The sequence below is a fragment of the Rhinopithecus roxellana genome, chromosome 20 (genome assembly GCF_007565055.1).
Source record: "Rhinopithecus roxellana isolate Shanxi Qingling chromosome 20, ASM756505v1, whole genome shotgun sequence".
NCBI lineage: Eukaryota > Metazoa > Chordata > Mammalia > Primates > Cercopithecidae > Rhinopithecus > Rhinopithecus roxellana.
Window position 1 is genome coordinate 64,379,769 of NC_044568.1, and position 22,033 is coordinate 64,401,801.

General features: G+C 53.6%; 1 protein-coding gene across 3 annotated transcripts in view; it reads right to left on the bottom strand.

Moving 5' to 3' along the window:
* Positions 1 to 22,033, bottom strand: part of VAC14 (VAC14 component of PIKFYVE complex) — a 116,572-nt gene that overhangs the window by 35,000 nt on the left and 59,539 nt on the right. For all 3 annotated transcript variants that reach the window (XR_004055391.1, XM_030924710.1, XM_010382940.2), the window contains exon 14: positions 9,866 to 9,998. Coding sequence is in view for 2 of the 3 variants with exons in the window: in XM_030924710.1 (XP_030780570.1) it covers positions 9,866 to 9,998 (133 nt within the window). In the remaining variant the exon portion in view is untranslated. The remainder of the gene's footprint in view (positions 1 to 9,865; positions 9,999 to 22,033) is intronic.

Sequence of the window (22,033 nt, forward strand, 5' to 3'; positions counted from 1 at the left end):
CACCTCAGCTCTGGGGTCTTTGGAAGGCTATGCAGTACCCTGCAGATCACCTCCCAATGCCACAGTTGAGAACCTAGGATTGGGGTGAGGGCAGATGCTCAGGTGCCACAGGTACATTTAAAAGATGGAACAGTGACGACGACAAGGGAAAATGACCGAAGCCCCCACTCTCCTGGGGCCTCACAGCATCTGAGCCCTGAACGACGGAAAACTCCCTCATCCACTCAGATCCCAAGAGCCTCTTTGGTGGGCCATCCCTGCCTGGGCTATGAAGAGGATTTGGCCCACCCAGGACTCTTCCCCGGGGACTGCATGCTCCCTTGCAGGGTGGTGAGTGCCATCTGAGGCGGAATTGTGTGCCATGGATCCCCCAGGCCAGGCCCTTCCGAGGGTCACATCACCCCTGATCTGAGATAGGAGCTCTCTCCTTCCCTATGGAAGAGGTCTGGGCAGCCTTTCACAAACTGCATGCAGCAGAAACCATTCTGGGGGTGTTTCTGTGACAGGGGCCAGGGTATGGGGGTTCTGTGATCTTTGTGACTCCGCTAAATCACATGAGGAGAGAGAAGGGAGAAGCGCACAGGGGTCTCCAAGGGCAACCCAGGGAAATACGCTGAAAGGACATGCGGACAAGAGAAAGAGCTTCCTGAGAAATGCATTCTACAATGATGGACAAGACACGCTCGGTGTTTAAATGCACTGAAGACAAAGGTCACCCACATTTGTCTGTCCTGGCTCAGATGCAGGCTGGCCCCAAGGAGGCAGAGGATGGAAAATGGCTTCTAGGGGCCAGTTCCAAACCTATACATTTTTTAATGATACCAACTGCCTGTGGTAGCTCATGCCTGTAATCCTAGCACTTTGAGAGGCCAAGGCAGGAGGATGATTTGAGCCCAGGAGTTCAAGACCAGCATGGGCAACACAGTGAGACTCCATCTCTACAACAAAATAAAAAAGGTGGCAGGGTGAGGTGGCTCATGCCTGTAATCTCAGCACTTTGGGAGGCTGGGGCGGGTGGATCACCTGAGGTCAGGAGTTTGAGACCAACCTGGCCAACATGGTGAAACTCCATCTCTACTAAAAATACAAAAATTAGCCAGGCATGGTGGTGCACGCCTATAATTCCAGCTACTCAGGAAGCTGAGGCACAAGAACTGCTTGAACCCGGGAGGTGGAGGTTGCAGTGAGCTAAGATTGCGCCACAGCACTTGATTCTGGGTGACTGAGTGAGATCCTGTCTCAAAAAAAAAAAAAAAAAAAAAGATTTACTAAGTGCAAGAAAAATACATAGCTGACTTCCTCTTACTCCAAAATAAAAAATAATAGGCATGGTGGTGTGTGCCTGTAGTCCCAGCTACTTGAAAGGCTGAGGCAAGAGGTCGCGGCAAGGCTGCAGTGAGCCGTGATTGTGCCACTGCATTCCAGCCTGGGTGACTGAGTGAGACTGTCTCAAAAAATAAATAAATGATACCACATTGTGGTACACATTAGCTACTTGTTAATTAATGAAGCCGCTGGAGTGACCAATGTCAAATCTTTCCAAGTTTCCTGGCATCCTTAGGTGAAGTCTAAATAGTGAGATCCAGAGAATACTGCAGGTCCCATCTGGAAACAACTTCTCAAAGAAATTCATTATCGAGTTCTCAGCCCCTGAAAACAGTTCCTGACCATCACCCTGCCAGCTCTGCTGGTTGCCTGAGCTACGGGCTGGGGGAGGTGATGCTTCTCAGGTGTGTAGACGACAAAGAACATTCTTTTAGTGAAAGACTGGCAAGGGGCCAGCAGGTGCCAGTGTGAACCTGATGAGGAGTCTGACCATGTGTGCTGTGTGGTGGCCACCGAGGAGGCGAGCTTTCCCACCAAACTACTGCCAGGTCCTCCCCTCCATCACAGGGGCTCCTGGAAGCGGGGGGTGACAGCTGATTCAGTGGGAGCATGGCTGCTTGGGCTGTGGGGACAGGGGTCACCCTGAAGGACACATGGCCACTTCTTGCCAAGTTCACCTGTGACCTCTAGTATCCTCCCACCAGCCCTGCTCAAAGCCAAGTGGACCCCCCTGCCCCAAACACCAGGATGCCACCGCTTTGAGGCTCTCGGGTCCCCTGAGCACACTGAGCAGGGCTCCCTCTGGCCAGCATTTCCTCTACTCCCCTCATGCCCCAGGTCAGACCTAATTCATCCCAGCCCAGTCTAGCAAGGCCCGTCGCATGTGGTATCCATTTTGCAGGAGAAAAGCCATCCCTTCTTACAGGGAGTGCCAGTGTGTATGACAGTGTGGGGATTGCTTGGAGGAGGCAGAGCAAGGCCAGGACCACCTCCCTCCCCAACCCCAGTCACTTCCCGGTCAACAGGGAACAATCTCCGGTGGTTCTGTGAGGTGCAGGGACGCTGATCATTTTGCCATGGACTAGGGGACAATGGAATGCAGGCTGGGCCAGGCTCTCTGGACTCCCTGAACTTTGCACCTCACAAGTTCATCTTTTCACCTGGGACAGCAGCACTCTTTTTCTCCCAACAATCTTTCCCGTGTGTCAGACTGGGCATCTCAGGCCTCCTGGGTGCCCCCGCCATTCCCATTCCCAAGGGGTCTCCAATTAGGAGATGAGAAGCCGAGAGCTGGTTGTGTAAAGTGGCTCCTGCTGCACACACTCCTCTGCGTCCCTTGCATGGCAACTAAAACACCTCAGCCCTGGCCCCTGGGTGGGGAACGGCTGTGGAAAGCTCCAGGAGATTCACACAAGGAGCTGGACAGACAACTCAAGCCAGCAAGAAGAGAAGCTTCTGCTGAGAGGGAAGCAGGAAGTTCTGTGGAAGAATTCCTCCTGCCTGTTCAATGTCCTGTCTTCCTCCCCTCAGCTGGGGGCCCAATCAATACGGCTATGGACTCATGAAAGAACAAAACCCAACTGCATTCTGGGTAGGTGGATCGGGGCCTCTTCTAGCAAACAGACTTAGGTTGGCGCACATTTGCCACAGCAATTTATTTTTATCCCGAATGAAGGAACACAATCCATTAAAGGGGCGAGAGGAAGAGTGGGGCCGCCTAGGAGCTCTCGCTTGTGAGCTGGGGCCAGAGGCAAAAACAGGGATCTGGTCTGGCCACTTCACTCTAATTTGCCATCCATTAGCACCAGCACAAGGGGCTTCTGCGGGCCCCGCCAATGCCCCCGGCAGGTGAGGGGGCACACACAAAGACTCACAGAAGTGAGGAGAGGGTCCCGATGCCAAATGGACTGGAGACTGGGCAGCTGCGGGGGATGACAGAGCCCGAGGTGGGAGCCGGGCTTGGGAGGGGCCAGTGGTGCATACAGCGGGTGGCCTTGGACACCGTGGTGATTTGGCCCCAGTCAAGGGCCCTGTCCACAGGGCAGAATGCAGAGAGGCCAGCAAAGTGGAATTGCCCAATTACCGCATGAAAGAGAGTTTTTTCTCAGGCCCTTCCCCCAGGCCCCACAATTAAAAACAAGTCCAGTTTCTAGCGGCTGCCTGGCCCCCCACCCCCTCAGTGACCAATCAGCTCCCCACTCCACCTATTCCCCCTCTTCCCAACACAAGGGCTCTTATGCAAACCCAGGACACTGGGGAGGGCAGTAGCAGGGGCACATATTAGGGACTCTGAGCATTTGCTCAGCTGGACAGGCTGCCATGCCTGTCTGTATCAGAGGTGAGAGGAAGCCCAGAATGAATCGGAAGCCTTGCTGCTGGGCTTCTCTTGGTCACGATCTCATGAAAGAAGTGCCATGACTGCTTCCTCCGTTCCCTTGTAGGCCCCATCCTCTCCAAATGTCCGCCTCATCTGAGGAGTGCCCTGTTCCCCTGGGAGGTGGCTCAGACCTCATCTGCCATTAACTGGGCTGGTTTGGGTCAGGCCCTGGCATTCACCGCATACAGTGGCTCATTACAGATGCAAGCATTCTCCAGCCGGTCCTCTCTGCAACGCGGCAGGGAGGAAGAGGAGGGGAAAAATGCACAGTCGCTGAAGCCAAAGCGCGGCTGGCCGGAGAGCCGTGTTGGCAGGCAGAGCGACTGTCTTCAGACTTGCTCGCTTCCCAGCACAGAAGCAGGCCTTGTAAAGATCACAGCTGTCGGGTCACGCTGGAGTTCATATCACAGTTTATCAAAGAGGTTGGGTTTTCTCCCTCCTCTCCTTTCTACTGATTATAAGTGGATGGTTCACGGGGAGACAAGGCCTGGGCTTGTTCTGCCTGCATTAGCATGGAGGGTAGGAAGAGGCCAGGGGAGGGCAACGCACACCAACACCTACTCTGGGCAGAGTTGTTTTAGCGGAGCCAGGCCGGGCTGCTGGTGGGTGCCCTGGGTGCTGGGGCAACAGGGCCGGTGCACCAGAGTCAGCTCTCGACACAGAAGGTGCCATGATTTCACCCCCTCAAGTGGGTCTGGTTCCCCCTCCACAGACCACCCTGGGAGGCAGAAGCCCTGTGGGGAGGCTGAACAACAGCCCCGCTTTATCAGACACAGCCACCAGCACCGGGGCTGACACATGCGCCATTTACATAACCCTACTACACTGTGACAAGGCAGGCACTATCATTGCTGTGTCACAAAGTGGAAAGGGCTTGGAAACAGGTCACACGGTTAAAAATGGGAGGAATTGGGGTTTGAGCCCCAAACGAGTGCCTCAGGAGGCTCATCTGCCTTAGTCCTGCAGAGTCCTGTGGAGGGAGTGGGGTACAGCACCCCATCACACATGTCCCCATTTTCCCTCAATCTATGAGCTTGGCATCAGCTAAGGGAAGGGCCTGGGGCCAGAGTAGCCAGCTGAAAGATGAAGGTTTTAAAGCCACTGACTTCACCTCAACATGCATCTAAACTGTTATGTCCACCAGAAAAGGAGGCTGTGTGGACACCGAGAGGAAGTCCAACCCACTCAAGCCTGGCTGGAGCTTGGGTACCCTTTTCTCACCGCCCGCCGACTCCAACACGGAGGTGCGGCCTGGAAAAGCTGCCTGGGGAAGAGGAAACGCTCCCAGGGTCTTTGGGGAAATCATGCATCTTCCTCAATGCCAAGAACCACCAGCAGATGTGTGTCTTCAAGAACTCCCGATGCCTCTGTCTTTCTATAGCAGCCGCTCCAGGGCCCAGAGCTAAACGCACTCCTGCCGAAAGAACGGCTTTTCACTTGCTGGCCAGAAGAATCTCTTTCCTTTCTTTCTCAGTGTGCAATCTTGGAGGCTGAGAAGAAGAACTTAGGGTTTGCCTAACAGCTAAAGAGGGGGTTAAGAAATCATTGTGCGCCTCATCAGGCCTGTGGCTTCATGCCAGCATCTGTGGAACTATCGCGATGCTCTCTTTATTTTTAAATTTTTATTTATTTTTTTTTAAGACACAGTCTTGCTCTGTCACCCAGGCTGCAGTGCAGTGGTATGATCTCGGCTCACTGCAACCTCTGCCTCCTTGGTTCAAGCGATCCTTCCGTCTCAGCCTCCTGAGTAGCTGGGATTACAGGCATGTGCCACCATGCCCAGCTAATTTTTGTATTTTTAGTAGTGACAGGGTTTCACTATGTTGGCCAGGCTGGTCTCGAACCCCTGACCTCGAGATCCGCATACCTTGGCCTCCCAAAGTGCTGGGATTACAGGCATGAGCCACTGCACCCAGCCAATGATGTCCCTTTTTAAAGCCATCACAGGAGAAAAGGAAGTGCGACGGAGAAGCAGGAGGGCAGGTGGATACCCCCTACCTCAACAAAGCTCTTTGGAAGCGCCTCAGCCCCCCACAGGAGCATGGAGAGGATGGAGGAAACCACATGTTTGCAGGGCCTTCTCCATGTCAGGTGGCTGGGCATGCAACCCGGGGGCTGGTCGACAATGGCCTGGTGTGCTGGCAGAGTGGGCAGCAGGCTCCCGAGCCAGTTGGGCCAGGTGGCTGTCTACCAGGACGCACATTGTCTACCAGGACGCACATTGTCTACCAGGACGCACATTGTCTACCAGGATGCACATTGTCTACCAGGACGCACATTGTCTACCAGGATGCACATTGACAGGTGTGGGTGCTACTTCTGGGGGAGAGTAGTCTGGAGAAACCAGGTGAAGGACTAGGAGAGACCCAGTCCTCTATGAGGGGACCAGTCACAAGGTTCCTTCTGTCCCATCCCACTGGGCTTCTAGTGTGGATGCCAATGGCTAAGAGACCTTCTGTGGCTGTGCGGGTGGGATTGAGGACTGGAGGCCAGCCTCAATTTCCACAGAGAACCCAGTGTGGCCCACGACAGGTTTGAGCCCCAGAAGAGCAAGCGATCGCTATACTGAGCCCCTGGAGGATGGGAAGGGAGGACCCACTGGCCCAGCTCCTGAGCACTCTGAGGAGCTGGGCCTCAGGTGGTCCTAGCACGCAGGATGTTCAGGGCCTCTCACGGCACCAGGCTCTGCACTCCCACACAGAAGGGATGAAGTGGAGGCTGCTGAATTAGCAGAGTGCAGGAGTTTGCAGCCCAGCTCCTGCCCAGCCCAGGGGGCACATTACTTCCTCTCATTATCCCTTCTGCAAAATGATGATTCCTGTGACCCCAGGAAGCCCAGGAGACGCACTGCAAAGCAAGCAAAGCCTCCCTGGCCTGGAGTCTGTACCTGGGAACATGGCGGTGGGCTGGCCTCCAGTTTCACACAGCCTCGGGTCCTGAGTAGGTGGGGAGAGCATGCAAGCGTGCTCATGGTGCCTGCACTTCTGCTCCGTGCAGCCTGGAGATGCTGGTTACTACCCCAAACTCCTTCTCCCCTTGCCTCTGACTGGGCATGTGGGGCTGAGACAGGGTGGAAAACCCATTTCAGCCCAGTTCTCCAGAGGGACGCTAGCTACAAATTCCTCCTCCAAAGGCCTCTCCTTCCACTGACTCTGAAAGTCGTCTGGGCAAGGAGAGCTCATCATGAGTACTGATGGCTCTGCAATTGGAAAACCACATGATTTTTTTTTTTTTTTTTTTGAGACGGAGTCTCGCTGTGTCGCCCAGGCTGGAGTGCAGTGGCCGGATCTCAGCTCACTGCAAGCTCCGCCTCCCGGGTTTACGCCATTCTCCTGTCTCAGCCTCCCGAGTAGTTGGGACTACAGGCGCCCGCCACCTCGCCTGGCTAGTTTTTTTTTTTTTTTTAGTAGAGACGGGGTTTCACCGTGTTATCCAGGATGGTCTCGATCTCCTGACCTAGTGATCCGCCCGTCTCGGCCTCCCAAAGTGCTGGGATTACAGGCTTGAGCCACCGCGCCCGGCCTGAAAACCACATGACGTTAACTGTCACTCTTGTGGGAACATTCCGCTGCTTTCCTGGTGGGGGGGCCTCTTGCACCACAGCTAACCTCCACCTCAATCCCCTGAAACTGGCCAACATGATGGGAAGAAACACCATGGAAATCTTCCTCTTTCGGCCAATGAAGGTTAAGAATCCATTTCTGTCTCTCTGACACGCTGGTTCTCAACTGGGGTGATTCTCCTCCCTAGGGGACCTTTGGCAACGTTTAGAGATGTTTCAGATGGTTCCAACTGGGTGAATGCAAGTGCTACCGGCATCCAGGGGGCAGAGGCCTGGGATGCTGCTGACATCCTACAGGGCACAGGACAGCCACCATCCCGAAGAGTTATCCAGCTCCAATGCCAGCAGTGCTGAGTTTGAGAAGCCCTGCTCTAGAGGAGGCCAGAGAAGCCAGAGGGTGGTGACAGCCTCCCCACTACCACAGGGGCATCCTTTTGGTGGCCAGACCATCAGAAGCCCCTGCCCCCGCACTGTGATCCTGCTCTTTGTCTTTCTGGTCAGGCAGGCCTGTCCTCTCCCAGGACTCAATCCTGCGGCCCCATCCCCAGGGTGCCCTCAACTCCACCTTAGCTCCTGAGCTGGCCGGTCACCTCCTGTACGCTCCACTCCCTCAGCTCCCCCAGCAGCATTCAGGCTCCTGCAGCGGCTCCCAGCACACCATCCTGGGTCTCGCCTCCCTCACTGCCTTCTGCCATCTCCCTGCTTGGCTGCTTCCTTTACCTCTCTGGCCCTTCGTCATAGCCTCCTTTTCTGGCTTCTGCTTCTTTCCCCAACCATTACAGTCTGGAACACTTAGGGCTCAGCCTCAGACCCCTTCCCTCTCATTCCACCTCTTCTAACTCCCTAAGAATAAAAGCTCCGCAAGTGCAGAACCATCTAGAAAGGTACCTTGCACAGAGTTAGTGTTCAGTAAACATCTGTTGAATGAATGAATGAATGACTATACCATCAATTTCGAGATTGTATCTTGGGCCTCCGTATCCCCTTGGAGAGCCTGGTACAGCAAACTACTTCTTCAACACCTTCCTTTTGGTGTCCCCAAAGTAATTTAAACTCAAACATGCACCCCTTTCTCACTCCCTGCCACTCTTCTGGGGCTCCCACCTCAGGGACTGGCATCACCATCCACCCAGCTGCCCCAAATCAGAGGCCTGGACACCCTGGCACTCCCAGCTCCCTCTCCCCTCACTTTTTCCACATCAGTCACCACAAATCTACTTCCTACTCAGTCTCGAATCCTCATTCTCCAATCTGGCTGCAGATTCCCATCCCCCTCACAAGCTGCCACAGTCTCTGCTTGGACAACAGCCTTCCAGCTGGCTCCACCTCAGTCCCTCCAACCCATTCGCCCCAGCAACAGTTGTCTTTCAAGCCAGAAATCCGGTCACATTGATCCCCTGCTCAAGCCCTTTCAGTGGCTCCGTGCTGACCCCTAAGTAAGGTCTCCGATCCTCTCTATGGCCCACAGGCTGAACCTGCTTTTTAGTTTACAGCAAGATGAGCTCCCCAGGCTCTTTCCTGCCTTGAAGCCCCATACAGCCTGGGCCCCTGCCAGGACTCCTTCAACTTCTGACCCCCAGACCATGGTAGTCGGTAGCCTACTCGGTCCCCAAGCACCCCAGACCACTTTAATAACTCCATCACCCTAGGGGTTCCGATTTTACTCATCAGAGGGAGGCCCAGGCTTTTTTTTTTTTTTTTTTTTTTAGACAAGAGTCTTGCTCTTTCGCCCAGGCTGGAGTGCAGTGGTGTGATCTCAGCTCACTGCAACATACACCTCCCAGGTTCAGGCGATTCGTGTGTCTCAGCCTCCCAAGTAGCTAGGATTACAGGTGTGCACCACCATACCAGGCTAATTTTTGTATACGGCATCTTTTTTAAAAAGCCTCTCCAGTGATCTAATATGCAGGGCTGAGAACCACGGCTGGACAGCACCTAGGGCCATTTGGACTACTCTAGAAATCTCCTCCACTTGGCTTTGGTGTAGAAGCTGGAGGAATTTGTGCCCTGCTCTAGCCTTCACCAGGCTGAGGGTGACACTGGGCCACTCTTCTGGTGACCCTACTTCTTGGAGCTGAGTTGGAGGCAAAAGACCAGCCCCAGCCATGCTGCTGGTGATGACAGTTCTAGACGCCTCCAGCCACTGGGGCTGCTGCCCTGGCACCATCCTGGGCTGGGTTCACATGACTCAGGAGCCTGGCTCCACCAAGCCTGGCTAAATCCCGCACTGGGGGCTGGGCCTGGAGCACAGCCTCATGTCTCACGCCATCTGGCTCACCTCCTTTCCTCTCCAAAAGCCTGACAATGGCATTGAATAAGAGGCCATTCCACCTCAGGGGAAGATAGTAACTCAGGAAGGAAAAAATGAATTCAGTTTTGTGGAAAAACATCAACACTGACCTGTCTGTTTCATGTCAGAAGCATCAGCAACCAGTATGAAGGGGCAACCTTCTTCATTTCTTTTAAGAACAGATCCAAAGGTCAGGAAAAGGAGGAGAGAGAAGGGAAAGAGAAGGTGGCTGCTTTGACACTTGAACAACGTGAAAGTGAAAAGCCGGGGCCATGGGAGGAAGAGGAGAAAGCGCGCCACCAAGGCTGACCTGATGATGAAAGGGCCTCTGACCTCCAGGAGCTTCCGTTCGCTGCTGAATCTCTTGAGAAGGTTGATCATGAACTTATAAAAGTAGGAATTCATGGTGGGAGTGGAAGGCGAACATTCTAAGCCTTTGGTACCTGTAGAGAAAGGGACAGAGCCAGCATTTATTCTGATCATGTGTCCACAGGGTGATAAGATCCACACAGAATATAAACAACTATAAATGCCAAACAAGTGTGTGTGTGGGGTGTTATAATAAGATGCGGGAAAATCTCTAATCAAGAGCCATGGAACAACAGAGAAAAAGGCAAGTCTGCACAAGCAAATACAACTTGGCTTATTGCAAAAACGCCCATTAGTTAAAAGTCCTACTCGTAACTTGAAGAAAAAAAAAAATCCTATTACTGTCCACCCCTTAACCCAAGCCCAAACCACTTAGTGAACATCTCATGCGTGTAAGACCCTGCTAGGTGCTACGAATTTTTTTAAAAAACAAACTCTACTCATTACCTCAATAAACGAAATATACTTGGGATCTATTTGGGCCGTTAAGGACAAACAAGAAGTCAAAGAGAAGAAACAGGTAAGGTGCTTGTGTCAATGAGTCAAGTCATTGTGGCTCAAAGGTCAACAAAACTGGTGGACCCACAAGAGGCAAAAGCCAAGCTCCTTCCCTAATATTACCTGAGAAAAAGAAATGATGTACACACCCACTCGATTATAGACAGCAAACACTGACAAACGTTACAAAGTGTTTTAAGTTTTACTTTTGAAATCAAAAGCTCTTTCTTCCTCATCCTCAGGCAAAGATGCTCTTTTAGGATAGAACTCTGAAAACTTTCAAAGCCTGAGGTGGCTTTCTAACCAGGAGCACAAATGTCTCTGATGTGTGTCCCTGCAGAAAACACACCAAGGTACAGAGGAGGTATCTTCCAGCCCTCCCTTGCACACGTGCCCCTTGATAAAGTACCCAGCACCAAGGGGACAAGGGAAGGGCTGATGGAATACTTGGATGGTCTGGGATAGCGTATCTGTATGCCCCTTGGGGTCTTCCCTGGACATCCCTTCTAATATATGTCAACCTCCACAGTTCTGTGAAAGAGTTACCAAGGGATGGAAAGAATCCTCCTTCACTCTGCTTGAGGCAGGACTTTTTTTTTTTTTTTTTGAGACTGAGTCTTGCTTTGTTGCCCAGGCTGGAGTGCAGTGGTGTGATCTTGGCTCACTGCAACCTCCACCTCCTGGGTTCAAGCTATCTTCCTGACCCAGCCTCTTGAGTGCTGAGATTATAGGCATGTGCCACCATGCCCAGTTAATTTTTGTATTTTATTTTATTTTTTTTAGTAGAGGCGGGGTTTCATCATGTTGGCCAGGCTGGTCTTGAACTCCTGACCTCAGGTGAACAACCTGACTCGGCCTCCCAAAGTGCTGAGATTACAGGTTGTGAGTCACCATGCCCAGCCCGAGGCAGGCCATCTCTAAAAAGAAAACAGCTTTATTGAGATATGATCCATATACTGTAAGGTTCACCCTTCTAAAGCGTGCAATTCAGTTTTCAGGACATTCACAAAGTTGTGCGGCAATCATCACTAATTTCAGAACATTTTTATCAACCCCTAAAAGAAACCCCATACTGATTAGCACTCACCATTCTCACCTTCATCGGCCCCTGGCAATCACTCATCTACCTTCTGTCTCTATGGATTTGCCTATTCTGGACGTTTCCTATAAATAGAACTAAGCAGTATGTGGCTTCTTTCACTCAGCACGTTTTCAAGGTTCATCTATGTTGTAGTATGTATCAGTTCTGTATTCATTTTTAGGGTTGAATAATATTCCACCTTATGGCTATTCCAAATTTTGTTTGTCCATTCATCAGCTGGTATTTTCTCCCATTCTATTGATTTTTTTTTTTTTTTTGAGACAGGGTGATACTATAATTTGAATATTTGTCCCCACCTAAATCTCATGTTGAAATTTAATTCCCAGCGTTGGAAGTGGGGCCTGGTGGGAGGTTACTGGATGATGGGGGTGGATTTCTCATGAATGGATTAGCACCATCCCCTTGGTGTTATCTCTGAGACAGCAAGTTCTCGTGAGATCTGCCTGTTTAAAAGTGTAGGGCACCTCCCTCCCACTCTCTGGCTCCTGCTCTGGCCTCCTCTGCCTGCTGGGCCCCTATGCCTTCCACTATGATTGTAAGCTTCCTGAGGCCTCCTCAGAAACCAAGCAGATGCCAGCACCATGCTTTCCATAAAGCCTGCAGAACTGTGAGCCAACTAAATCTCTTTATAAATTACCTACTCTCAGGTTTTGTTTTTTTTTTTTTTTGAGATTGAGTCTCGCTCGGTCTCCCAGACTGGAGTGCAATGGCATCGTCTTGACTCACTGCAACCTCTGCTTCCTGGGTTCAAGCAATTCTCCTGCCTCAGCCTCCTGAGTAGCTGGTACTACAGGTGTGTGCTACCACACCTGGCTTATTTTTTGTATTTTTAGTAGAGGTGGGGTTTCACCATGTTAGCCAGGATGGTCTCAATCTCCTGACCTGGTGATCTGCCTTCCTCGGCCTCCCAAAGTGCTGGGATTACAAGCGTGAGTCACTGTACCCAGCCATGTATTTTTTTTTTTTATTGTAATGCAAGAACAGCCTAATAAACAGTGTCTTGCTCTGTTGCCCAGGATGTAGTGCACTGAAGTGATTACAGTTCACTGCAGCCTCAAACTCCTGGGCTCAAGCAATCCTCCTGCCTCGGCCTCCCAAGTAGCTAGGACTACAGGTGTGTGCCATCACACCCAGCTAAATTTTTTCTTCAAAATGGGGTCTCCCTATGTTGCCCAGGCTAGTCTCAAACTCCTGGGCCCAAGTGATCCTCCTGCCTTGGCCTCCCAAAGTGTTGGGGTTATAGGTAGGAGCCACCATGCCCAGCCTCTTTTTATTAAAAAAATTTTTTTGAAGTACAAAATTTTTAACTTTGATTAAGCCCAATGTGTCTATTTTTTCTTTGGTTGCTTGCGCCTTTGGTGTCATAGCTATGAAATTATTACCTAATCTAAGGTCATAAAGAGTTACTGATATATTTTAGGTCTCTGGTCTATTTTGAGTTACTTTTTGTATACAGTGTGAGGAAGGGGTCTAAATCCTTTTGCATATGGATATCCAATTGTTCCAGTATAACATGATATCTTAACAGCCAATTCATAGCTACCATTTGTTGAGCACCTACTATGTGCTTGGCCTGCCTAAACCCTTCACACATAGTATCTAACATCCTAAAAAAAAAAAAAATTGAAAAATATGCACCATTACTATTCCCATTATATACACAGAGGAGCTGTGAATTTGGGTGAGGATTATCCAAAGTCACAGAGCTGGTGAGTGGTAGAGTTGCTGACCCAGGCAGCTGGTCTTCAAAACTCATGTTCTTTGCAGCTCTGCCAGGCTGCCTGTCTCTTGGATACTAATGTTCAGATATGTTTGGGGCTCACAGATTAGGAGGTAGTGCCTTGCAGGAGGGCAGAAGATGGCATAAAGACGGAAACCCAGGTCCTGCCAAGCTGACACTGAAGATGCGGGAAACGACGCCGCGAAGAGCTGTGGAAACAGCACCTGGCCGCAGCTCGCTGGAAACCCAGGGAGGACACTGGGGGATGCAGAGTGGCCAACAGAGGCATCTGGGGCCATCATTTTCCAGGCTGGCCCCTTTCTGGTCCAGAAGTTGCGTGGGAGCCTTCACTTTCTCCCTGGACCAGGGAGGAAATGGTCAGGCACAAGCACAAGATAGGCAGGATGTGGAGGCTCTGGAAACCAAACTTGGCCAGAAGCATCAGAGGTTCCCAGAAGCATCAGCCCAAAGCACAAAACAAGAATGTGCAGAACCATCCAGAGTATTCCAAGTGGATCTCACGGAGGCGCCTGGACAGACTGACTGTATTTGATGCCAGTGGGCTGGAAGCAGCAGGAAGACTCTCCTCCCAGGAGCTCCGTCTTTTTTGCTGAGCTCAGACTTCCCTTACGTCCTCTCATGGTCCTTCCTGGGAGATGGTTGGGTCTAGAAAAGGTGTTTTTCTGTTCTGTTTTTCCCAGCTGTGAATCACTCTATAAGGGATTCCTCACCAGGAGCCAAACCTCCAAACTGTAGCATCCTCAATCCCAAGAACCTCCTAGACAGCTCGTGTGAGCAGCGTGAAGGAGCCCTGAGTGAGAAGGCCAGTTCAAGGGCAGGCCTCATTCCACTTCTTGTTTGGACTGCATCGTCCTGGGTCCCTGCCTGAATCAGCCTGGCTCGGGAGGTCCTGAGTGATTCTGGAATGGCAAACAGTCTCTGCTCCCTGGCCCAAAGGGGATGTTTGCAGAATCAAGTGTCACATTCTTACAGATCGAGTTACCCCAGGCCCAGCTGGGGCTGATCTCTAAAGAGGTGGCTGCAGAGACAGCTGTTGAGACAGCCCTGCCTCACTGTTCCCGCCCTCAGGAGATGAATTTGGTGGGCCGTGGTGGCCTGGCTGGAGGGCACTGGCTTCATGCTGCCCACACTGGAGGCGCCCAGTTCACTGCAAGCTTCTCCCTGCTGCCTTCCTATTTCTCTATGTGCACCCCCAGCCTACCCCATTTCCACTTAGGCTCCAAAGCATTCCCAAGAACGAAGGGACCCATGAAGGAAGTCACCACAAAGAAATTCTCCCAACTGGGGCCATCTGGGCAGCCACTAGGGAGAGGTACGGGGCTGTTCCAGCCTCACAGGGGCAGTAGGAAGCACTGAGCATGGTGTTTAAGCCTCAGTTTCTTCATCTGTAAAGTGAGTGCAGTAAGAGCCCCTATTAAATGAGGTAAAAACATGTAATATGCTGGGTCTGGAGGCTGCCGCACAGTCTGCACTCAATAAATGGGGGCCCCTTTTTATTAGCAAGTGTCCCATAGCGCAGAGCACTGCACAGGGCAAACTGTTCTCATTCTGAGTCTCAGAATGGATGTCTGGGGGCTGGTCTGAAATGTCTGAGTGCGGAGATTCCATTTCTGGCACAAATTCACAGTGCTCTGTCAGGATGCTTTGAGGAAGAAGGGGGGCCACCTGTGACCCCCACACATCAGGGTAGGGAGATCAGGCCACCTCTCCACTGACAGTCTGGACAAAGATGGCAGAAGAGAAGGCCTGGGCTACTCTGGATACAACTCTGGTCTCCCTAGCCACAGCTCCCAGTGTGGACCCAAAATGGACTCTCAATGTCCAGGCTGCCCCTTGGACCCTGGAGCTGAGACCCTTAGTGGAAGGGAGGAGGAGGGCGGTGTCACAGCTGCAAGAAGCCATGGCAAGCGATTCACATCCTCAGGTGAGTGCAGCTCAGCCCTCACAGTGCTCCCACGGCTTAAAGACTTTCTGCTCTCCCCAAGACAGGGCTGGGGGCCTTGGGAGGGGCTACATTGAGACCACAGGTTTGAGCAGGGCAGTCTTTTCCCAGCAGGGGAGGTGGGGGAAGGGGCCACAATTGAGGGGGCAGGGATGGCGGGCTGGACAGGGATGGGAAAGGCCTCAGTGCTCAGCAGGACAGGGTGGGGGCTGCTTGCTCTCTCCCAGCCTTAGTGGCCCCCATTGTTCCCAGCCACGCTGCTGATGTGAGCTGCCCTTTGGCTTGAGATGCTCTCTGAGGCAGGGTTGCAGGCTCAGGAGGAGGAGATGGGTGGAGAAGCTCGCCCCAGGAGGGTGACTACAGGAGCAATGGGCCCCTCAAGTACGCTGATTTCTGCCTCACTGCTGCCTGCTCTTCTGTCCACCTCCGGCTCTGGCTCATCTGCTCTTGTAAGCAGGGTCCTGGGCTGGGTGCTGCAGGCGCATGAGGAAAGTGGGAGCCAGGACAGGGCAGCCAGGAAGGCACGCCTTCCAACACTGCACTCCAAGGACCTCAGTGGTTTTACTCAGGGGCGCCACTGAGGCACAGCCCCCCTGGAAATGGTGGGCAGCTGCTGCAGCCGGGGGTGAGGGAGGGGGGGCCCACAACCCGGCTGTGTGTCCTGGGAGAGAAGCTCTCTGTGAGGGGCCCAGGAGAGTGGGATTTCCATTCCCCAATCCTGCAGAGGGCGGGAGCGTGAGGGAGAGCCCTATCCCTCAGCTGAAGGCCACTGTGCCTTGCATTTCTGGTTTGGGCAAGGAAGGAGCCTGCCAGGCCCTGGCAGGAAGTGCATGTGACTGGCGGCTGGCCAGGGGCACAGAGATGCACTCCACACAGAAACCAGGCTGGTGGGGTGGGCGGCCGGGGAACCAGCCCTGCAGATGTTACTAAGTGAAACCTGATGTGGCGACATGAGAATCCACAGAACGTCTCACAAACAACCTGCCCCGGGATGTTTTGGATTGAGTTTTGTGGTTATGACGTGAAGGAACCTCATATGTTAGGATAAAAATAGCCCTGGCTTCAGTACATAATGCGAGTTACAGTTCAACAGAACCAGATGTGAAAACATCAGCCACCCAGTTCAGGCCCAGCAGGGTCCCTGCTGTACTCCGGCCTCCCTCCCTGCTGGGGTCGGGGCCCATGTGCCTGGACAGCCCATTGTGGGCTCAAGATCTGCTGCCTGGAGGATATGAGGGAAGCACCAGAGGCTGCTCAGGGCACCCAGAGTCCAAGGGACCACATCGGATCCAGGCCCTGTCGCTGACTAGCAGGGGAGGGGAGGCAGTGCCGCCTTCTCCAAGGCCAGCTCCTCTCCAGTGAACCAGGCAGGGCTAAAGAGCATCAAGTCGTGCTTGGCACAGGAAGTAGTCCACGGAAGGGGTGGGTGATGGAGAGGCTCGTATGGAACCAAGAGGACAGGGTGGGAAAGGGGGCAGCTTCCCCCAAGAATCAAGTGGCTGGGAGAAAGCGAGGCTTAGCAGGGTCTTGGGGGTGTAGTCTGCAGAACTGGAGGGGGTGCAGAGTTATGTGGACAAAGGCCGCCGCAATGGCATCATCTTGGGAACCCACCCAAGGGGCGATCACTTTCTCATCTGTGGGCCGGCCTGGGTCGGCAGGACAGGAGCACTGGAGGCATCAACCATAGCCAGGAGACTTCGCAGCTGCTCAGGTCAGAGCGAGAGAGAAGCTGATGGGACACAGCAAGGCCCAGAGGGGACTTCCAGCTGACGCGGCAGTGGAGAGGTCACATAGCAGTCTGCCACCGGGAAAGAGCTGTTGCTGCAGGGTGAGGGCTGGGGCCAAGGGCAGTGAGGAGAGGGTGCAGAGGAAGGCTCCCAGGGGCAGGAGGGCTGGACTGCTGGGGCTTCCAACTGGACAAGGGAGGGCCTGGCAGTACGGGCATGAGAGGATGCCACTCTGGGCAGCAGTGAGGGTGATTGGTGCCCCTGCCTTCCATTATTTTATTGAACTTTCAAAAATGGGCACTGACCCTTACTGGGCACCTGGTGCCAGGGATTCTGGGATGCGTAAACTTGGCCTTTGTGGCCTGCCATGCTGCTATTCAAACTGAGCTGATCACACAAATCACCCAGCACTGGGCGACGCTGAGGAGCCTCCATCTGCACTTTCAGCAGAGGTTCTAAGAGGTCACAGCCAGGAGGGAGCAGATGTGAACTCCGCCACCCACCCAGGCAGCCTGAGACAAGCAAGTGAGTTGGAACAGAGGGGCAGGAGAAGCTGGGCTCTCCAGGGAAGCCTCCCAGAGGGGCCCTCTGCACTGGCCTGTAATAACCAGGATATAAGCAAAGGCCCCCTTCATGTTCAGGGAGCATTTAGCTTAGCCCTTGCCATGTGGGAGCTCACAGAGCCCCCAGGCGCCCCAGCACATGGTTTATAGAGAGGGAAGAGGTGGCAGTGAGGACCCTTGTCCAAAGTCATAGGACGGATGGGCAGAGCAGGGCTGTGAACTTAGATCCCTCTGACCCCAGTGCCTGTGATCCTTAATGCTGCTTCCTGAGGCTGGGAGGGGTGATTGGGAGGAAAGGGCTTCAAGAGAAACAGGCAGTGCTTTCCTGGGGCTGGTGTGGCTGCAGGAAGTGGTGGCAGGCAGCAAAAGACAAGAGATGAGGCACTGCCATGACCTGAGGCCAGGAAGGGGTCTCTGAAGTCACTGTGAAGAGAGGAGACATGCCCCCATCACTGCCAGGCTGTGGCTATGACCTGGCCCCTCTCCTCCTCCCCTCCGGCCGTGGAAGCTTCCAGTGCCTGGTGCAGGTGGGATTCCTGACAGTAGGGTGAGGAGTGTGGGCTCTCGGGCCAGGCTCCTGGCCCAAACAAGTGGGGAATGACACAGTGCTGGCCTCCCAGAGCTGCTGCGAGGAGCCCAGGGGCTCACCCAAAAAGTCAGCACATGTGAGTGCTCAGAGCAGGGCAGGGCCTAATGTGACCTCAGCCAGCGCTGGCAGCCATGATGATTGCTGCCGTGATTACTGGGGAAAATGGCTTTCTGGCTTTCTGCTAGAACTTGTTTCTGTCTGGTGACATGAAGACGCTGCTGACATTTGGCTACAATAGACTGTCCTGGGCTACAAAGAATGAAACCAAATAAGAATATGTCATTATTACCCATTTTTAGAGTCAGGGGTTAAAACACCTTGGGCCACTGAGTCCCGCAAGGTATACTGACACGAACAGTTATTTTGTTTTATTTTTTTTTGAGATGTAGTTGCCCAGGCTTGAATGCAGTGGTGTGATCTCGGCTCACTGCAACCTCCACCTGCTGGGTTCAAGTGATTCTCCTGCCTCAGCCTCTCGAGTAGCTGGGATTACAGGCACGCACCACCATGCCTGGCTACATTTCGTATTTTCAGTAGAGGTGGGGTTTCACCATGTTGGCTAGGGTGGTCTCAAACTCCTGACCTCAGGTGATCCATCTGCCTTAGCCTCCCAAAGTGCTGGGATTATAGGAGTGAGCCAACGTGGCTGGCGACACGAACGGTTTTTATCCCAGCAGCAATGGGCCCTGTGGCAGGCAAAGTCAGGGTTTTAGGGGTGAACATCAGTCCTAGGGTGACCTTTGGCCTCAGACTGACACACTGCTGTGCACGGCCAAGGATCTTAAAGGCTGACTGGGTCTCCCCAGGCCTGGCTGCACCCTCTCTGGCAGCAGAGATGTCCAGGCCCCAGGAGTCCAGGCATGTCTCTAACAAAGGGCTGATCCCAGAGGCCTCCTCTGTCCTTTGAAGCTTTCTGCATAGGCTCAGGGTATGGCAGGCCCACAGGCCTGTTTGACATCCCTGTCCCCAGAGCCAGCAGGACCTCCGCAGACTCCCCTGAGTGGAGACAGGAAATACAAAAGGAGGAGACACAGGAGACCCCAAGGGTGGGAGACAGGAAAGCATGGTGTCCCTCAGCCAGCTTCCTCCAGAGCTGCCCACCCAGGCCGCTCCCCATCCTGTTTGCCCCCAGGCCATTCTCTCCCCCATCCTGGGGCTCTGCAAGGGTCAGGAATGAGGGAGGCACGGCGGCAGAAGCCTCTGCCTTCACCGCTCTGCGAGGAAGGGGGAGATGTTTATGCTAGGACAGGCGAGAGGAAAATCCCATGTGGGCGACTCTGCCTCGGGGGGCCTTGGGAACCACGGCTGTGGTGCGTTTAGGCCAACACAGCAGCTACCCAGGCGTGTGATGGGCTTGCTTCTCCACTGCTGTGTGTGATCCGCGCCATTTGGTTCCCTACAGATGCCACCAACTTCATCTTTGCTAGGCTCCCTGCCTCTGAGGCTTTCCAGACAGTCCCTTCGTGCCTTTGGGGCAATCTCCCCTACAGGGACACAGCACTGCTGCCTCCAAGTTCTCCAAGTTCTCAGGGCTGCGCCCTGGAGACCCAGAGGCAGGCAGAATCCAAACAGGAAGAGGGTATGGCTTCACAGTCTTGTCCATGTGCATGGCCAGATGGAAACAGACAGAACGAGCCCCTTGCATGCCTGAGAAGCAGTCTGGGAAGGAGCAGCTCGCGGAGGGATTTGAGTGTGCACTTCCTGCTTGCCTTCTGACCTCAGCACCACCCCACACACCCTCAATGCCTGGCGCATGCCCTCCAGGGCAGTGGAGGTGGGAGAGGGGGGCAGGGCATGCTCTGGCTCCCTCGGCTGTTCTCTTACTGGTTTGAGCTGACCTTTTAAAATCATGGCCCCATCTGTAAAATCTGATGCCAGCTGTGGACATACGCATGTGTACACACGTGGATCTGCTTGGAGCCTTGAGGCCCACACGTGAGACTCAGGTTAAGAGCTCCTGGCCCACAGAGTTGTGGATTCTCCTCCCGCAGCCCCCACTGCTCCTTGGCTGTGGACTCTGGAAGCAAGAAGTGTGACTGGCGCAGGCACTTCCTTGGTGTTCTTCCAGGACGGAGTTTCTTCCCATCTGGCTTGCTTTGCTGTTTTTCTATGAATTCCGAGTGAGTCCCTGGCTGATGTGAGCTAATCTGACAGCCTCGGTGAGCTGGGGCAAGAGTCTCTACTGCTGTAGCCTCGTTCACGGCCCGCCCACCTTGGCATGGCCAGGAGCTGGGGTTCAGAGTGCCCTGCCATATAGTGCCCCCGGCCCTGGTGCCCGAGCAGCGCAAAGGGCTTGATGCTGCAGGGCCCGCCAGGGACCCCCTGGGTCAGGCTCTGCTCCCCTAGGGCACATACCCTACTCCCTCCAGCCCAGGCTGCCCTCAGCAGTTTCCTGGTCCTCCTTCCATGAGCAGGAGCCCAAATCACAGCCATCAACTTCTCTGTGCCCGGGAGGAAGAGATAAAACACAGAGAACACAGGTCACAGAGGGCCTGGGAGGCCTGGGTGTCCTGACCCTGTCACAAGGCTGTGCTGCCTTCAAGTTCTCTGCTGCAGCCAATTTAAGAAAGAGAGAAGAGGCTGTGGCGCCTGCTTCCTGGGGAGGGAGAGCTGAGGGCGCGTCCCCAGGGCTCCTCTGCCCGGGCCTCCTCCCTGCAGGATGTCTCCTCTTGGCTACTGCCCGTCTTCTGGTCAGTTCTTGCCGCTCCTCCCCACCAGACCCTCCCTTCCTAAGGAAGAGCTCTCCTTTTTTCTCTTCCTTGTCCACCTCCTTTGCTGGGCCCCCATACTCCACCTCTGGCATTCCTGCCATCTGTCCCAAGGACTTAAGGTTGGTCCCCATGTGCTGACGTGGGGACACAGGATGGAGAATGGACTTGCTCGCCGAGAGATGGGGGGGAGCCCCAGCAGTGGTCCCAGGGTCAGGATGTGGGAACCACTTCCCTTGGTGCTCTTTCCCTTGGTGTCAGTTCACAGCCACTGACTACCTAGAGCTGGGCTCCTCGGCAAGGCCCCACATGGGCCTTCTATGACTTGACCTGGCATGTCCTGGGGCACAGGCAGGCCTGCGGGGCTCTGGCCGCCCCTTGAACTTCTCAGGCACTGGGCCTGGTCTCAGCATCAAACAGGGCTGGGGCGCCTCCCACTGAGGCCAAGGAGGTACTCTCAGGCTGAGACCAGCACGGCTAGGCTGTGGGGGGAGGCTGCATCAAAGTGAGAGGTGAAGCCAGCTGGACTTCCTGGGTCGAGAGGGGACTTGAAGAACTTTTCGGTCTAGGTAGAGGATTGTAAACGCACCAATCAGCGCTCTGTGTATAGCTAAAGGATTGTAAATGCACCAATCAACACTCTGTAAAAACACACCAATCAGCACTGTGTGTCTAGCTAAAGGACTGTAAACGCACCAATCAGCACTCTGTGTCTAGCTAAAGGATTGTAAATGCACCCATCAGCACTCTGTAAAAACGCACCAATCAGCACTGTGTCTAGCTAAAGGATTGTAAACGCACCAATCAGCACTCTGTAAAAATGCACCAATCAGCCCTCTGTGTCTAGCTAAAGCATTGTAAATGCACCAATCAGCACTCGGTAAAATGGACCAATCAGTGCTCTGTAAAATGGACCAATCAGCAGGACATGGGCAGGACCAAATAAGGGAATAAAAGCTGGCCGAGCCAGCAGCAGCAACCCTCTTGGGTCCACTTCCATGCTGTGGAAGCTTTGCTCTTTCATTCTTCATAATAAATCTTGCTGCTGCTCACTCTTTGGGTCCACACCACCTTTAAGAGCTGTAACACTAGGGCGGGCGCGGTGGCTCAAGCCTGTAATCCCAGCACTTTGGGAGGCCGAGACGGGCGGATCACGACGTCAGGAGATCGAGACCATCCTGGCTAATACGGTGAAACCCCGTCTCTACTAAAAAATACAAAAAACTAGCCGGGCGACGA